At 32.7% G+C, this 18,876-nt stretch overlaps 3 protein-coding genes across 3 annotated transcripts; all 3 read left to right on the plus strand.

The window, feature by feature from the left end:
* The first annotated feature begins 101 nt into the window (after window positions 1–101).
* On the plus strand, window positions 102–943 carry LOC112723215 (pathogenesis-related protein 2-like). Its single transcript, XM_025774479.3, has 2 exons — window positions 102–366; window positions 458–943. Exons 1-2 carry the CDS (start codon window positions 189–191, stop codon window positions 751–753), a joined length of 474 nt encoding a protein of 157 aa, XP_025630264.1. The 5' UTR covers window positions 102–188; the 3' UTR covers window positions 754–943.
* A 9,810-nt stretch (window positions 944–10,753) lies between these two features.
* On the plus strand, window positions 10,754–11,609 carry LOC112723219 (pathogenesis-related protein 2-like). The gene is made up of 2 exons (XM_025774483.2): window positions 10,754–11,028; window positions 11,118–11,609. Exons 1-2 carry the CDS (start codon window positions 10,851–10,853, stop codon window positions 11,411–11,413), a joined length of 474 nt encoding a protein of 157 aa, XP_025630268.1. The 5' UTR covers window positions 10,754–10,850; the 3' UTR covers window positions 11,414–11,609.
* Window positions 11,610–17,309: 5,700 nt separating this feature from the next.
* Window positions 17,310–18,169, plus strand: LOC112723218 (pathogenesis-related protein 2-like). The gene is made up of 2 exons (XM_025774482.3): window positions 17,310–17,589; window positions 17,684–18,169. Exons 1-2 carry the CDS (start codon window positions 17,412–17,414, stop codon window positions 17,977–17,979), a joined length of 474 nt encoding a protein of 157 aa, XP_025630267.1. The 5' UTR covers window positions 17,310–17,411; the 3' UTR covers window positions 17,980–18,169.
* Window positions 18,170–18,876: the final 707 nt, after the last annotated feature.

Here is an 18,876-nt window from a genome sequence, read left to right on the forward strand (position 1 = left end):
GTATCAATGAGTCAGCACGTTCATAAGTTCACATGCACACCATCTCATCCTCATTCGATCTTCATGACCCCATTATATGCCTATAAATAGAAGCCATTCCTCTCTTCATCAACCACACACTACAAAACTAACCTACCATCTACTTCTAATTCTTTTGATTCCTTCCCTTAGCTTCTTAATTCATAATCATGGCCGTCTTCACATTCGAGGATGAAATCACTTCCACCGTGCCCCCCGCCAAGCTTTACAATGCTATGAAGGATGCCGACTCCCTCACCCCTAAGATTATTGATGACGTCAAGAGTGTTGAAATCGTTGAGGGAAACGGTGGTCCTGGAACCATCAAGAAACTCACCATTGTCGAGGGTCAGTAACTACTCAATTCAGTAAACATACATACTATATGTGTGATAATTATGTGTTGTGAATTGTAATAATAATAATGATATATATGCAGATGGAGAAACCAAGTTTATCTTACACAAAGTGGAGGCAATAGATGAGGCTAACTATGCATACAACTACAGCGTGGTTGGAGGAGTGGCTCTGCCTCCCACGGCGGAGAAGATAACATTTGAGACAAAGCTGGTTGAAGGACCCAACGGGGGATCCATAGGGAAGCTGAGTGTGAAGTTCCACTCGAAAGGAGATGCAAAGCCAGAGGAGGAAGACATGAAGAAGGGTAAGGCCAAGGGCGAAGCTCTCTTCAAGGCTATTGAGGGTTACGTTTTGGCCAACCCTGCTCAATATTAGAACACTTTGCTCCATCTTGATACGCAGTTGTTTTTTTAGACATGTTTGTGTGTGCGCATGCTTCAAGTAATTGTTTTTTTGTTCTATGCAATAAAAAAGTGTTGCCTTTTCTTATCTTTAGCTGCAGCTTTGTCTGAGCTTCATATCAATAAAATTTAGTATCAAAGAAATCTGATAATTTGAATGATTATTATACTATCCAAATATCATTTTAGTATTTTAATTCGTAGTTTGTTTGCTTTAATTTTGATAGGAAAATATATATTTTTAATATTTTTAAAATTTTAAAAAAATTATCTCTAAAATTTAATTTGCTTCAGTTTTATTTCTAACATTTGAAAAAATTTTCACTTATGTCCCACTCTTTATTTGTTTTTAATTTTAACCTTATCCAAACTAATCCTAATGTTAACTCTAATCTTAAATAATTTCTAATCCGACCTTAACCTTAAATTTATAATTCCATATTTCTTCAACCCTTTATCTTATCTCTTCTACTGTATATATCATTGCCAACTTTACTGCCACACCCCTCATTTTAGGAGTCTTCATGGCCGGGTGAAATCGAGTTTGATATGGCTCAGATTCGACCCGAAATATATATTAGGCCTATTTGTTAGGTTCGAACCCGACCATAAACTCGATGAAACCTAAACATTTTCGAGCCACGATTATACCGGATAAAAACTAAGGGAAAACCGGACCGTCAACGTTACATTACTTTGATATCTTCTTGTAAGCTAGCTTGTGAAAATATCTAAATTTTCAAGAACCATTATTTGACATGGTAAAATTCACTTAGAAAAATATAACATGAACCAACCGTTCTCTAAAATTAAAGCATAACCACAATCAATACTAATATTGTCTAACAACACCAAATATTTAAATCAATAAAATAACACAATATTATGCATTAGTCTAAAGTCTTATACATTTTAAACGTAAAACATTAACTTATAGTCTTATAATGACTAATAATACAAAATATTAAGATTTACAATGCTTAAATTCTACATAAGAATAGTCATCATCCATTATTAATAATACAAAATATTAATTGTGTAGGATGACCGGGCCACCGGGTCGACTCGGATGACCCAAACTATAGCCTGAATCCAACCCGAAATAATAATCGGGTCTATTTTTAAGACCCTTTATCCGACTCTAAACCCATTAAAATCACACCAAATTAGTTCCTAAAAGATTTAAAACCGAACCGAGCTATGCAGAGCCCTACCTCATTTTATCATTGTCATAGCCAGTAATGGTGGAGGACAAATGCAGATAGAAGGACGAGTTAGAATATAAACTGTAAACCCAGAGTAGTATTACATATGTATTAAATCTTCCCACACGCGACACTAGTAATAATAACGATGATGATGTGATTGGTTTTCTGTGTTTTTTCTTTTTTCTGTTAAATTGATATATCACATTAAAGTGGTCCATCAACGTTGAATTAAAAAAAGGCAAATGCTAGTAGACGTTAATTTTTTGTGAAAATTCAGGTGAAGTCGACTTTACGTGAAGTTGATACTTGAGACTCTGAGAGTTGTTAGATAAAAATTTAGTCATATTAATCAAATTATCTAACAGTTCTTAAGTATCAACTTCACGTGAAATCGATTTCACCTAAGTTTTCACCTAATTTTTTTCTATATATATATAGATAAACAGGTGTCAAAATTTTAGAATGTTGTGGCATGTAAATTGTTACAATTGATGTACTTCAAAAGTCACACTCACACATTTATATTTTTTTTTATAGTAATAAGACCCACACATTTTTAAAGATTTATTTTTTTTGTTCCATATTTAACTTTGTTTATTGTTAATCTATCTGCTAACAAAAATTAATCACTAAGACTAGTAGAAAAAATAAATGTTTTTAAATATATTTATTTTTTATTGTCGTTATTTTTTATTTGCTTAGTAATTAATTAATAAAAACATTCCTCTAAACAAATTCACTTGGTAAAAGCACAAATATTTTTTTAAATAATGAATCACTCTTAAAAGTTATATAATTTCTAAAAAAAATAGCTGATTAAACATTTTAATGAAATCACTCTTAAAAATTTCTAAGATAAGGAGCATAAAGCGAAAAAAAATTTATAATAATAAAAATATTAAAAATATTAAAAAAAAGCAAAATCTAAAAATAAATTGAATTGATAAGCATCGATTTATATGATGAGTTGTACCCTTCAAGAATTGATTCAATTTACTATTCTAAACGCATGAAAACGTAAATCGAAATCAGGGACGGACTTAGAGGGGGCGAGTAGTGGCCTCGACCCCCCAAAATTTAAAAAAACTATATTTATATATGAAATATGTGTTTAAAAAATAAAAAAATATTATGTAATTTAGTAATTTTATATGTATTATTTTTTATTATGTGATAGATTTATATCTTAATTGTTTAATTCACTAATATTTTTTACTTAATTAATTTAATATTATACCTTCAAGTCTTTGTACATTTTAAATTAGTTTTTATATAATAATTTCTATATTTATTTTTAAAAAAATCATCTATTTTTTATATTAACATATTTAATATTTATATTATTATATTAATAATGACTTACGTAGTTATATTTTAGTAATCACATTATGTACTTTAGATATTATTTTCTTGTAAAAAATATTCATTTTTTTTTCTAAATTTACGTTTCTAAAAAAAATTATAAAGATATCTTATATCTTGTATTCTATAAAGATACTGTGTCTTTCAAACAACTAATAATTATAATTTATTTTCAAATTTTTTTAAATTTTTAAAAGAATTAATTTTAATTTATAAGATATGTGATAATTTTTAACTAAACACGCTATGACTTATTGGTATTTTATAATTTTATAATGTACTATTGATATTGTTATATTTCTTTTATGTAATATTAAAAATAAAATTACAAAAAAAAATTATAATTATATATATATATATATATATATATATATATATATATTGATAAATCTTTTAAAAAATTAACTCTAATAACTATATGTTAATTATTTTTATAGAATGAAAAAAATTATCTAAAATTCGGTCCCTCCATATTAAAATTTTTGGATCTGTCCCTGATCGAAATCACGTTATTCAATTTACATGGAGGAAATGTAACTACTTATTTCAAATTATTTTGGCACCATGTAATTCGAATCATATTGATTCAATTTAGTACTATAATAGCTAATTCGAATTCGATTATATAGAATGTGAAAAAAAAAAACGTTATTTGATTTAAAATTTTCACGTAATATTATTATGTGTTTAATTTATGCACGTGTTATTTTACCCTTAAAATAATTAAAAAATTAATTTTTACGAAAATAGAATAAAAAAACAATAGAGACTAACTCTCGAATTCAAAAAATCTTTTTTTTTTAATCAAAATCCATCTTCTTCATCATAAATCATAAAAGGAGCCACTCAAATAAAGACGCTTAAAACGTCTTCTTTTAAAAATATTTTTGTCACAATTAAATTGGACGAACCGATTTGACCAAAAAATTGATGAATCAAATTTTAAATCGGTCTAAATTAATATTTTTTATAAAAAATAACCATAATACCACTCTTATAGAAAATGACTAATATATATATATATATATACTTGAAAATCATAAATCTTAACCTCGTGATGCACAAAGAGAAGAGAAGGGTTATGATTTAGGATTTTTAATAATAATAATAATAATTTAGTCATTTTTTATAATAAGAATATTATACTCATTTTTTATAAAAAAAATATTAATTTAGATCGGTTCAAGATTTAGTTCATTGATTTTATTAGAATCTTGAGGAACAAGATTGAAGAAAGTGCATATGAATGTTAGAGAATGAGAGAAGAAGGTAAACTTGATGGATTGAATATTAGAGAATGAATATTAGAAAATTCTGTTTTTTCAAAGAGTAAAGTTATGATATATATCATATACACAAGCCATAGTAGAAAGACTAATCTACCCTATAACTAATCATAATAGAATAGAAAATTACTTTATAACTTAGCTAATACTCTAATACCCCCCTCAAACTGAGGTACTTGATCTGTCATGTACTTTCAGTTTGGTTCTAAATTTCTGAAATGCTGGCAAGGAGAGAGGTTTAGTTAGAGTATCTGCTATCTGATCTGTTGAAGATATATGCACGATAAAAAGTTCTCTGCGGTTGACTAAATCCTTGATAAAGTGTAAGTCTAGCTCCAAGTGCTTGCACCTACTATGAAGGACAGGATTAGCAGCTAATACGCAAGTGGACTGGTTATCGCAGTAGATGGTAGGTGAGATTTTTTGAGGAATGTGCAGCTCCTCGAGCAACTATCGAAGAGACATAATTTCAGTTTGTGCAGCAGCTATAGATCTGTATTCTGCTTCAGTACTGCTTCTACTGAGTTTGGTTTGTTTATTACTTTTCCAAGACACCAGATTGTTGCCAAGATACACACAAAAGCCTGTAATAGATTTTCTGTCATCTAAGTCACCACCCCAATCAGAATCTGCAAAGAAAAGTAAGCGAAAATCAGTAGACTTTGTGAAGAATAAGTCATGATTCAAAGTTCCTCTCAAATATCTCAAAATTCTTTTCACACACTTCCAATGGTGTAATGTAGGTTGGTGCATATATTGAGATACTTTATTAACCGAGTATGATAAATCTGGCCTAGTAAGAGTTAAATATTGTAAGCCACCTACGATTGACCTATATAGTTTTGGATTATCAAAGAATTCTGAGTCATTAGCAGACATCTTAAGACTAGATATCATAGGAGTAGGCATGGGACTTGAGTCCTCCATAGCTGATCTTTTTAACAACTCTGATGCATATTTAGATTGAGTAATTAACAAATTTTCTTGTGGTAAATAATTTGCTTCTAGGCCCAAGAAAAAGCTGAATTGTCCCAAATCTTTCAACGAAAAAATTTTATTGAGATCAGATATGAGAGTATTAATTTCATTCATATTATTACCAGTTACGATAATATCATCAACATACACAATTAAGTAAACAACAGAAGAGGAAGTATATTTAATAAACAAAGAAATATCAGATTTAGCATTCTTAAATCCAAATTTGGCTAAGGTTTTGGCCAAGGTATTGAACCAAGCTCGTGGAGCTTGCTTCAAACCATAGAGAGCCTTGTTTAGACAGCAAACTAAGGATGAATTTGAATGAGAGTAACCTGGTGGTTGGGCCATATAGACAGTTTCTTCTAGTTTACCATTGAGAAACGCATTATTAAAGTCAAATTGTCGTAATGGCCAGCCTAAAGAGACAGCAATACTAAAAATAACCCGAACTGTACTAGGCCTCACAACCGGGCTATAAACCTACTCATAATCTATTCCCTCTGTTTGATGAAAGTCCTTGCCAACTAGCCTAGCTTTGTATCTTAGAATGTTTCCAAATTGATCTTTTTTAATGGCAAAAACCCATTTGCTTCCTATGATGGTAGCATTTGGGGGTGGTTCTTTAAGAGTCCATGTTTGACACTTCATAAGTGCTTGAAATTTAATGTCCATGGCTTATTTTTAGTGTGGAGAGGCTAGAGCTTGAGCTACAGTCTTAGGGATGTTGTGTATCAAATCAGTGGTTGTAGGTTTGGAAGTAGTTGTGGTAGCTAAAGCTCTAAGTTTAGTAATTCCAGATTTTAATAGAGTTACCATGGCATGAGTGTTATTGGGTGGGGATGGAGTCAGAGAGATAGGGGGTAAGACAATATCAATGTCCCCAATTGGTATAGATGAATCTGATGTACTAAATGCTGAATGTGGAGTTGTGTTGATGGATAAAGTGTTTGATGTAGATGTAGGAGTGGATGGACAAGTGTTAGGTTGTTCTAAATGAGGGGGTTGGCCGAGAGATTGATGAGACGATGTACTAGTTGAAGGGAAAAGAGGGAAGGAGGCTGTATTAGGTGGTGGAGTGATATAAAAAATAGGATTCTCAGCCAATGCTACAGATTCAGACTTATTGGAAGAGGAATCAGACTTAGAAAACATAATACTATAGGAAAACACAGATTCATTAAAATTAACATGTCTTGCTTGGTATATTTTTTTCATTTTTTGCCATACACCTATAGCCTTTGTGATTAGCATCATACCCTAAAAACAAACATTGTTCTGATTTATATGCAAACTTTACCTTATTATACGGTCTTAAGAAAGGGTAACATGCACAACCAAAAATTTTAAAGAAATTATAGTATGGTTTTTTATTAAACAGCATCTCAAAAGGACTTCTATCTTGCAATACCTTCGTAGGGAGTCTATTGATGATATAAGCTGCACTAATGAAGGCATCTTTCCAAAAATTCATGAGTAAGGAAGCTGTGGCAAGTAAAGAGAGGCCCATCTCTTTGATATGCCTATGTTTTCTTTCCACACTTCTTTGTTGATGATGTGTGTAACCACAAAACTGTCTGTGCAAAATGCCTTCTGATGCCAAGAATAAAGTAAAATCTTTTGAAAGAAATTTCATACCTTTATCCGATTGTATTGCTTTGATTTTGTGACCACTTTGCTTCTCCATAAAAGCTTTATAAGTTTGAAATGCAACGAATGCTTGTGATTTGTTAGTTAGCAAATAAAGACAAGTATATTTTGTATATGCATCAACAAAACATATATAGTATCGAAATTTATTTCTAGAGTTCATGGGGGCTGGTCCCCAAATGTCTACAAAAACAAGTTGTAAGGGCTGTGTATAGCAAGTTTCAGAGACAGGAAAATGTAAGCGATGCATCTTTGTCATAGAACATATTTCACATACATGTTGAAATTTAGTAGCAGAACCAGAAAAATTATAAGTTTGATTAAGAACAGTCTGAATAGCACTATGACCTAACCTCTTGTGCCATAATTGCACATCTTTATTTTTATTTGCCAGAGAATTAAAGGCCGGATCCAAACACGAGTCTAATACATGTGAATTACTAAAATCAGAAATAGGCACAGTGTTGATTACAGTGGATTTAGTTTGAGGCTGCTGAAAAGTAGCATTATTACAAACAATTTCAGAACTAGTAGTCCAAGATCTTGGGATCCTAAGGTTATCTAAGGTATAAATTCCATCCCTAGCATTGCCTTGTAGGAGTAGGTTCTTGGTATCCTGGTCATGAATTAGGCAAAAATCAGGCCAGAATTTAAAATAAACATGGTTATCAAAGGCAAATTTTGAAACACTTCATAGATTCTGCGTAATTTGAGGAACATGAAGAAGATCATTCAGAGAATAAGCAATGTTAGTGGAAGCGTCAAAAAGAATAGAGGAACTTGAAGAAGAGATCGGTATACCTGCCCCATTACCTACATAAAGCTGGTCTAAATCAAGATTTGTGGAAGAGGCAGTGAGTAAATTGTTGGAGTTTGGGGTAATGTGGTGACTTGCTCCTGAATCCGGGAACCAATAAGCTTCACTAACGGATGATGGTGTAGAAATATAAGCTCTTGGTTGATGAAAGGTGGAAGACGGAGGTGGTGGCTGGGAATTTCCATACGGTATCTGAAGTTGATTAGAGGAATTAGCCATATTTGGTTGAAAAGATGTATCAAATCGATGATAGCAATTCCACACCACATGGCCAGAACGACCGCATAGTTGACATTGGGGTCTTTGATTCGTGAATCCAAACCTCCCACCTCCTCGAAAGCCTCTTCCACTTCTACCTCTTCTTGCTCCTCCTCCTCTGTTGAAGTTGAAGGGTTGAGTGAAGTTGGCCATCGGCATAGCTATTCCAGGATTCTTGTGTCTGTCAAGCATATTTTCAAATGCTAAAAAGAAAGATTCAGCCTCTACAACCTTGAAGGAGCCCAATCTTAACATTACCGAAGCGCTGTAGACAGTGTACTCATCTAGGAGACCATCAAGAATAGCTTGAATGTGGTCATCCTCATGAACATGATAGCCAATTGTAAATAGAGAATCTAGTAGTTTTTGAATTTGAGCAAGATAATCAGGTACGGTGCCCGTCTTCTTCACGGACTTGAACTGCGATTTGAGGCTTTGAATGCGAGCTAAGGATGCGGCGGTGAAGTAATCATCAATCTTTTCCCAAACCAGATGAAATCTGGTGAGATATATGACCTTGCTTTTGAAGTTAGTGGTCATGGATGCCACGATCCAAGTAGTGAGGGTTAGGTCTCGGAGACGCCATTTCTTGAAGTCCGCCGATTCGGTAGCGATTTTCTTTGCTGTAACAAATTGAAGAGGAATCTTCGCTGGGTTTAAGTGATCTTCCAAATCGAGACTCTGGATGGTGAGTAACGCGAGATACCTCCAGGTTGAATAGTTGTCTTCATTCAATTTGTCAGCTATGACAGTGAGGGGTTTTTTAGTGGTGGAGTCGTTGAGCTCGATTTCCATGGTGAAACGAAAAAATATTTCAAGAACCTAAGCTCTTGATACCATATTAGAATCTTGAGGAACAAGATTGAAGAAAGTGCAGATGAATGTTAGAGAATGAGAGAAGAAGGTAAACTTGATGGATTGAATATTAGAGAATGAATATTAGAAAACTCTGTTTTTCCAAAGAGTAAAGTTATGATATATATCATATATACACAAGCCATAGTAGAGAGACTAATCTACCCTCTAACTAATCATAATATAATAGAAAATTACTTTACTAACTTAGCTAATACTCTAATAGTTTTTTGACCAAATTAATTTGTCTGATCTAATTTCGACAAAAAATAACACAGTTTGATTAGTTATATGTATTAAATTTTAATTACTAAAAAATATCTTTTAAAAAAAATATTTTAAACGTTTTTGTCTGAATAACTCCCAACAATAAAAAATGTCACTTAATCTTATCATCTCTCTTTGTTAATTAAAAATTATATATTGATATTATATTTAAATTACTTTGAATTTTAAAGTTTCTCACCGTTAAAATTAATAATAATATCGAATTCGTGAATATCCGCTCAACCCCTATTTGATACAGGGCAAGTAATTACTCGATCCGGTGCAGAACAGGTTCTAATCGGAATAAAGTCTTTAATAAACGGGATAGAATCAGGTCAAATTTAGGGTATTCCTTAGATAAAACAATTACATCAATCCTAATAAATGGATAATGTATAAATAGTTATATTTTCTTCTAAAAATGAGTTATATTTTGTTTTTAAAAAATATAGAGAGTTGAGGTTAGTACTTACAAAACTGTTTTAACACTTAAGTCAATAAGTTGAATATGTTTTTATGAGTTATATTTTTTGACAATTTTTTATAGTGTTTCTTGTAAATGATGAGTTACTACCCCTTTTCAATCTTCACTACTTATCTAGAAATGAATAATCATAATCAAAGTGATAAATTAATATATACATCGATCACATTAACATGATCGATACAAGAACAGAACAAATAAAATTTGTTCCAAGTATTAATCTTTTACCTTCCTGACAAATTTTATTATTATTATTATTATTATTATTTTTATATGATCAATACTTAACTAACAAAATAAAATTGAATAATTTCACATTATTAGATGTAATATCACATTATTAAAAATACTAATAATAACTAATTAATGACTACAAATTACAAAAATATATAGTGTGTAAAATGAAAATAATACACATCTAAAAATAATATTTAAAAAATAATAAAAAAAATAATTCAAATAATCTAAATTAATTTTATTTAAAAATTTAAATATTTTTATTATCTCACTAACATTACCTTAAAAAATGGGAGTTCAAGAAGGGCGTGGCGTCTATACATTTTGATCTAACTTGAAATGCCACCGCATTCTGCATCTGGTTTTGCGTTCAATACTTCCCTATAATTTATTTCATCAAGTATGCGTAAACATTCAATGTTAACGGAACAGAACGCTTTCTTTGAATTTCAATGCTTTCGAAATAGCAATGTTTGACAATGAGTCAGCACGTTCATAACTTCACATTCACATACACACCATCCCATCCTCATTTCCCATTACCCCATTCTATGCCTATAAATACAACCCACTCCTCTCTTCATCAACCACACACTACAAACCTAACCTCACTTCTTAGTTCTTACCATCTACTTCTCATTCCTTCTCTTAGCTTCTTAATTCACAATCATGGCCGTCTTCACTTTCGAGGATGAAATCACCTCCACCCTGCCCCCCGCCAAGCTTTACAATGCGATGAAGGATGCCGACTCCCTCACCCCTAAGATTATTGATGACGTCAAGAGTGTTGAAATCATGGAGGGAAACGGTGGTCCTGGAACCATCAAGAAACTCACCATTGTCGAAGGTCAGTGACTATTCAATTCAGTAGACATACTATATATCTGATAATTATGTGTTGTGAATTGTAATAATAATAATGATATATATATGCAGATGGAGAAACCAAGTTTATCTTGCACAAAGTGGAGGCAATAGATGAGGCTAACTATGCATACAACTACAGCGTGGTTGGAGGAGTGGCTCTGCCTCCCACGGCGGAGAAGATAACATTTGAGACAAAGCTGGTAGAAGGACCCAACGGAGGATCCATAGGGAAGCTGAGTGTGAAGTTCCACTCCAAAGGAGATGCGAAGCCAGAGGAGGAAGACATGAAGAAGGGTAAGGCCAAGGGCGAAGCTCTCTTCAAGGCAATTGAGGGTTACGTTTTGGCCAACCCTGCTCAATATTAGAACACTTTGCTCCATCTTCATATGCACTTGTTTTCTTTTGAGCATGTTTGTGTGTGCCCATGCTTCAAGTAATTGGTTTTTTTCCATGTAATAAGAAAAATAAGTGTTACTTTTCTTTGTTTTTTTGCTGTAGCTTTGTCTGGGCTTCATATCAATCAAATTTAATATCAAAGAAATTTGAATGATTATTATACCATCTAAATATCTTTTTACTCGGTAGCTTATTTGCTCAAAAGTCATATTTTATCCCATTTTATATCAATAGTTTATATTTAGATTTTACAATCAAAGTATAGAATTAATTAGCATAGTTATCAAACTCGGTTCTACTTGAATAAAAAATTATAAATCCAAAGTAGTGTTATACAAGGTTGCGAGAACCAGACCGGTTATCGAACCGGTCGAATTACTGGTTCAATGGTTCAATGGTTCAACTGGGGTTGAACCGTGGTTGAACCGGTTTAATTAAATATAGAGTAAAATCATAAAAAATTCAATACATAATTTTAAAAATTTAAATTCAATCATTTCTAAACTAATAAAATTCAAAATTTAACAATTTCACAAAATAAATTATTCATAATTTATCATTAAAAGTCACCATCACTTCACAAAATTAAAGCATTCTGTCTATGAAATTACCTAAATTGCAAGAAGTTTGAGCATTTCACTCATTTAGGTGTTTTCATAACAAAAATAACATCAACCACAAGCATGAAGAGCTACCATGAGCAATGGATAAACATGAGTTTCATAACTTAAACAAGCATCAAGAGACAACCCAAAGTGCATTATTCTTGAACAATTTGCCTAAACAAAGAGTGGTTCAAACTATATGGTAACTACAACATATAATTCAAACTCAAAGCATTACAGAGGCATTTAATCGAACACCTAGCACGCAATGTACAAATTTAGCATAAACAAACAAACTTCAGCTACAATGCTTATCCATTCAACAACTTCCACACTTAATACAGCCAAACACAATAACAAATAGAAGTAACCAAGCTTATATAAGCAAGCAAAGCATCAGCCAACCGAGAAATTTCCAATTCTCAAAACTTGCAACAAACCTAGAATCTACAAACTGAACTACCTTATTCCAACAACCTAGAATCCACTAACGAAAATAAAAAATCCAACTAAACTAATGTAGAACAAACTATAGACTGGCAGAGTGTTAATGGATTCTATTGAGGCTCCTCTGTTTGGTGAAAAATCCTCAGGAATGCCGAAGACAGAAATTATGCAAGGTAGGCAGCAGCAAATTGTTGCACACAGTATAAAGGGCATGGCATATCCGATAAAGCTGAAGGTAAGGAAGACTATACATAACCTGCACAGATAGAAACCTATATTGTTAGAAGACCTGAGAAAGTGAAAAATAAAGTGAAAATAAACTTATGACATTACCTAAGCATCAGATCCAAATCAAACACCAAAGGCAAGAAGCAATAAGAACAAAATGGCAAAAAAATAGAAGCAAACAATGGATGAATCATAAATTACCCCTATACTCGTCACTGAAGCAAACAGAAGCAACAAAACTGGATTGAAAAACAGATTCATGAAGCACAGAAGCAGCAAAAACAGATTGAAGATTCATGAAGAAGCAAACAGAAGTAGCAAAAACAGATTGAAGATTCATGAAGCAGCAAAAACAGAGGAACTAGAAAGCATGTTCAAACAGAACAGGCGAGCTCAGAAAATCAGTCTTACCGGCGAATGAGAGGCGGGCTCGGCGAGCTGGGCGAGGAGGAGGCGACCTCAACGCGGTGGTGGTCGCGGCTGCTGTGCAGTGGTTTCGGTGGCTAATGACGAGCGCTGCTGGGTGGCGAGTGGCGACTGAGGAGCGCTGCTGGGTGGCGACGGAGGAGCGCTCTGGAATCTGGTCTCTGGAGCTTGGTCGGCGGTGGCGCTGCTGGCCTTGGTGAATGGTGGGTGAGGGGGGAAGAAAGGGGAGGCTGGGTGCTGGGAGCTTGGGGTTGCTGAGTGAGTGAGTGTCGAGTGATTAGGGTTAGGTTAGGTCTTCCGCCAGTTTCTCTTTTTTTTTTAAAAAAAAAAAAATAGCCAAAACGACATTGTTTTGCTTTTGAATTTTCAAACCACTGAACTGCCAAAAAATCGGACAGTTCTTCCGGTTTGCCGGTTAACTGCCGGTTTGATCGGTTTTTTAACCGGTTCTTTGCCATCCGGTTTTTTAGATTACCCGGATCGGCTAAGTAACTGGTTTCCGATTTTTCCGATTGAACCGGTCGGTCCGGTTCAATTTTCAGAACCATGGTGTTATATATGTATTATAATCTGTCCACAGGTGACACTAGTAATAATAACGATGATGATGTGATCGGTTTTCCATTTTTTTTCTGTTAAATTGATATATCAAATTAAAGTGGTCCATCAACGTTGAATTCAAAATATTATCAAATCCACATTGTACAAGTCATGGCATTAAGATCAAATTGTGTGCGAAAAATGCTAGGGACAGTAATTTTGGTGTTTTGTAACTATCAATTGGCCATCAATAATATTTTTAAAGATGTGAGATTACATCTAATGGTGGGAGATCACTCACTTTTATTTTAATAATTAGGTGTTAGCCAAAAAAATACAAAAATTACTAGTTCTTAGACTTTTCGATTGTGCGCCCTCAGATCCTTAAAACGGAGTCTACCTCTCGCTTTAGTCTTTCTTAAGGTCTCTCAATTGATCCAAGTCATTCTCCTTTTTAATCTTCCACAAAAATAGAATAAAAAATAGTAAAGACTAACTCTTAAATTTAAAAAAATTATTTCTTACTAAAATTCATCCTCTCCATCCTAAACCATAAAAAGTACCACTTAATTTTATTATCTCTCTTTATTAATTAAGAATTATATATATATTGCTATTATTTTTAAATTACTTTAAATTCCAAGGTTCTTGATAGTTGTGCATTAAACAAAATTACGTGATTTTTTTCTTAAAAAGATGGATGAACATTAATTATATAAGAAAAGAACATAAGAAAAACAATATGGCAGACCATATTGATATAGCAATATTTAAATAGAATAAAACATGATCGGTGATTATAATGCGGTTAAATCCAAAGTACATCTTAGATAAAACAACCACATCAATACTATAAGTCGATAATGAATAAATAATTTATCGCCTTCATTATAATTATTAATTTCTAGATAAATAACTGAAGATTGAAAAAGGGTAAACTCATAATTTATAAGAAAAAACTCAAAAATAGAAAGGAGATCTATTTTTAATTCCATTCATTATAACTCAAAAAAAAATTCAATTTAAAGGTTGTAGTAGGCTTAGAGAAGGGGATTGAATTTATGCCTATTTTTTATGTTACTGGATTAATCCGTTACAGCAAACTTTTAATTCTGATTCTGTTTGAACTCAGCAGCAAAAAATTTATGAGACAATTTATTTTTGTCTCATGAGTATCAAAAAACAGAACAGAGCAGAAAAGAGAAGAGCTAACACCATCATGCATCCTGGTTCGGTTGCTTTGTGCTATGCAACCTACATCCAGTCTCCACCACAACAGTGGTGGAATTTTTACTGTAGTTAAAGTATTACATACACCAATTCTACAGGATTGACACAATCCATTCACCCTCAAGTTCTAACCTAACTTGACTTTGGCTATGCTAATACTTAACTCTTCACTCTTAGTGATAACCTAACTAAGGGATACCTCACAGGTATAAGAAACAAGACAAAGACTTACCTAAAAAAATCTGAAATAACTTTAGAATTTTTTCTCAAGTGTATCACTCAATCTCTTTCCACTCATTGGCTTTTACTTGACCTCTCTCAATATGCCTTTTCACTCTAGAAATTACAGAAAGATAAACATTGAAAAGTAAATTACAATCTGTAAAACATGAAGGAGATGGACTCTTCAATAGCCTATTTGTTGTGTGATAAACCAGATTTGCATGTCTCTGATTCAGTTCTTTTTTCTTGGCGGAATGCTTCTTTGAAAGAAAACATTGTCCAAGTAGATGAACTTCTTCAGAGAGCTTCTTTGCAGAACAAAACCTCAATACTCTGGGTTATCTCCCATTATTTTCTGAATGAAAAAAAATCTTCTTTTATCTCCTTGCATATTGCTGGGTTGCTCTCCCTAGGTCAACTTCTTGAGGCTTGTGCTTCACTAACCCACCATCTCACTTTTTCCCATTAATCCTCAGAATAGAAACTTTGGTTCTGACCTTCTTTTGTTGACCGAAAACCATAGGAAAGCATAAAACATATATCCTCAATGGTAAACCCAGATCTTGGCCATTGAGAAGATACTTGGTCCCTAAGACTCACTTGTGACCGTAGATACACAGCAGTGAAGAACAAACAACATCTTTTTCATGTATCCCATTTCGGACTGAGCAGAGAGTTGGGAAGAGGAGAAGAAAATATGATGCATGCATAAGAAATTGGGTTACCTTTTAGCTCTGTCTTAGCTTGATGTGGTTTGAAATGGTTGATTAGATATCTGTCTTTCAAGCTTAATCTTTCTCTTTCTTGCTTTTTTGGTGATTAGCTTAGGGAAGAAGCTCTCTCTATTTCTTCTGTGATTTCTGACCAAGAGGAAAAAAGTGAACGTTGATTTGGTGAAAAACAAGTGAGAGGAAATTATTTGTTATCGGGTTTGGATCTGATCATTTCATTTGGCCCGTCTTAATTTTTCAGTTTTGTTTCTTTTTTGGGTTTCGTTTGTATTATTAGCCTACCGACCTTGTTTTAATTTCATCCAATTAGACTGTTGTATTGATTTGTGGCCTGCAATACTTAATTACAAATAATTAACATTAGTTAGATAAATGCCCAAAAATAGTATTTATCATCATCAATTAATTTAGTTAATTTTTTAACTCAATACAATTTACTGACTTAAGTGTTACAATAGTTTTATAAGTACCTACTTCAACTCTCTGTATTTGATAAAAACAAAATATAACTCATTTCCAAAAGAAAAAAAAAATAATAAGCTAAATTTTCTTACAGTCAAGAATCAAGATATACATCGATCACACGATGAATACAAGAACAGAACAAATATTAAATTTGTTCCAAATATTAATCTTTTTTCTTTCTAACATTGAAGACTTTTATTATTATTATTATTATTATTATTATTATTATTATTATTCCTAGTCATAGGGACGCTTTATACTTAAAAAACAAAAGTATATAATGTGTAGAATGAAAATGATAACGCATAATATGAAGATAATAATGTTTAGAAGATAATAAAAATTAAGAGGTTGCGGGTTCGAGTCTCCTATTTTTTTAAATTTTGTCAATGATTAATAGCTCAAATGGCATATCTTCCCATACTCAATTAAGAGGTTGCGGGTTCGAGTCTTCTATTTTTGGTAAAAAAAAATAAAAAATTAATTATTTAAACTTGCTTTATTTAAAAATTTGAATTGTTTAGACTAATTTTTTATTTAAAAATTTAGGCCTTTTTTATTATCCCCTAGCATTACTAAATAATGGAAATTCTAGAAGGGCGTGGCGTCTATAAATTTTGATCAACTTGAAATGCAATTGCATTCTGCTCTGCTTCTAGTTTTGTGTTCAATACTTCACTATAATTTATTTCATCAAGTATGCGTAAACATTCAATATTAACGGAACAGAACGCCTTCTTTGAATATGAATGCTTCCGAGATAGCAATGTTTGACAATTTAAAGCTTAAATTAAACCAGTCTCCAACAATAATTAATATTCTTCAGCCAAGCAGCAATGGAAAGAAAAATGAAAAATCAACGAATAACATGATCGGCGTAGCAATGAGTCAGCACGTTCATAAGTTCACATACACACCATCTCATCCTCATTCGATCTTCATGACCCCATTATATGCCTATAAATAGACGCCATTCCTCTCTTCATCAACCACACACACACTACAAAACTAATTTAAGCTCACTTCTTACCATCTACTTCTCATTCCTTCCCTTAGCTTCTTAATTCACAATCATGGCCGTCTTCACTTTCGAGGATGAAATCACCTCCACCCTGCCCCCCTCCAAGCTTTACAATGCTATGAAGGATGCCGACTCCCTCACCCCTAAGATTATTGATGACGTCAAGAGTGTTGAAATCGTTGAGGGAAACGGTGGTCCTGGAACCATCAAGAAACTCACCATTGTCGAGGGTCAGTAACTATTCATTTCAGTAAACATACATACTATATGTGTGATAATAATTATGTGTTGTGAATTGTAATAATAATAATGATATATATGCAGATGGAGAAACCAAGTTTATCTTGCACAAAGTGGAGGCAATAGATGAGGCTAACTATGCATACAACTACAGCGTGGTTGGAGGAGTGGCTCTGCCTCCCACGGCGGAGAAGATAACATTTGAGACAAAGCTGGTAGAAGGACCCAACGGGGGATCCATTGGAAAGCTGAGTGTGAAGTTCCACTCGAAAGGAGATGCGAAGCCAGAGGAGGAAGACATGAAGAAGGGTAAGGCCAAGGGTGAAGCTCTCTTCAAGGCTATTGAGGGTTATGTCTTGGCCAACCCTGCTCAATATTAAAACACTTTGCTCCATCTTGATACGCACTTGTTTTTTTAGACATGTTTGTGTGTACGCGCGCTTCAAGTAATTGCTTTTTTGTTCTATGCAATAAAAAAGTGTTGCCTTTTTTTATCTTTAGCTGCAGCTTTGTCTGAGCTTCATATCAATAAAATTTAGTATCAAAGAAATTTGATAATTTGAATGATTATTATACTATCCAAATATCATTTTAGTATTTTAATTCGTAGTTTGTTTGCTTTAATTTTGATAGGAAAATATATATTTTTTAATATTTTTAAAATTTTAAAAAAAATTCTCTCTGAAATTTAATTTGCTTCAGTTTTATTTCTAATATTTGAAAAAATTTTCACTTATGTCCCACTCTTTATTTTTTGTTTTTAATTTTAACCTTATCCAAACTAATCCTAATGTTAACTCTAATCTTAAATAATTTCTAATCCAACCTTAACCTTAAATCCCTAATTCCATATTTCTTCAACCCTTTATTTTATCTCTTCTACTATATATATCATTGCCAACTCTACTACCACACCCCTCATTTTAGGAGTCTTTATGGATCGGGTGAAATCAGGTTGGATATGGCTCAGACCCGACCGAAATATATATATCGGCCTATTTGTTAGGTTCGAATCCGACCATAAACTCGATGAAATCTAAACATTTTCGAGCCACGATTATACCGGATAAAAATCGAGGAAAAATCGGACTGTTAACATTACATTACCTTAATATCTTCTTGTAAGCTAGCATGTAAAAATATCCAAATTTTCAAGATCCATTATTTGAGATGGTAAAATTCACTTAGAAAAATATAACATGAACCAATCATTCTCTAAAATTAAAGCATAACCACAATCAACACTAATATTGTCTAACAACACCAAATATTTAAAT

This window comes from Arachis hypogaea, chromosome 11 (assembly GCF_003086295.3).
Source record: "Arachis hypogaea cultivar Tifrunner chromosome 11, arahy.Tifrunner.gnm2.J5K5, whole genome shotgun sequence".
Classification (NCBI taxonomy): Eukaryota; Viridiplantae; Streptophyta; class Magnoliopsida; order Fabales; family Fabaceae; genus Arachis; species Arachis hypogaea.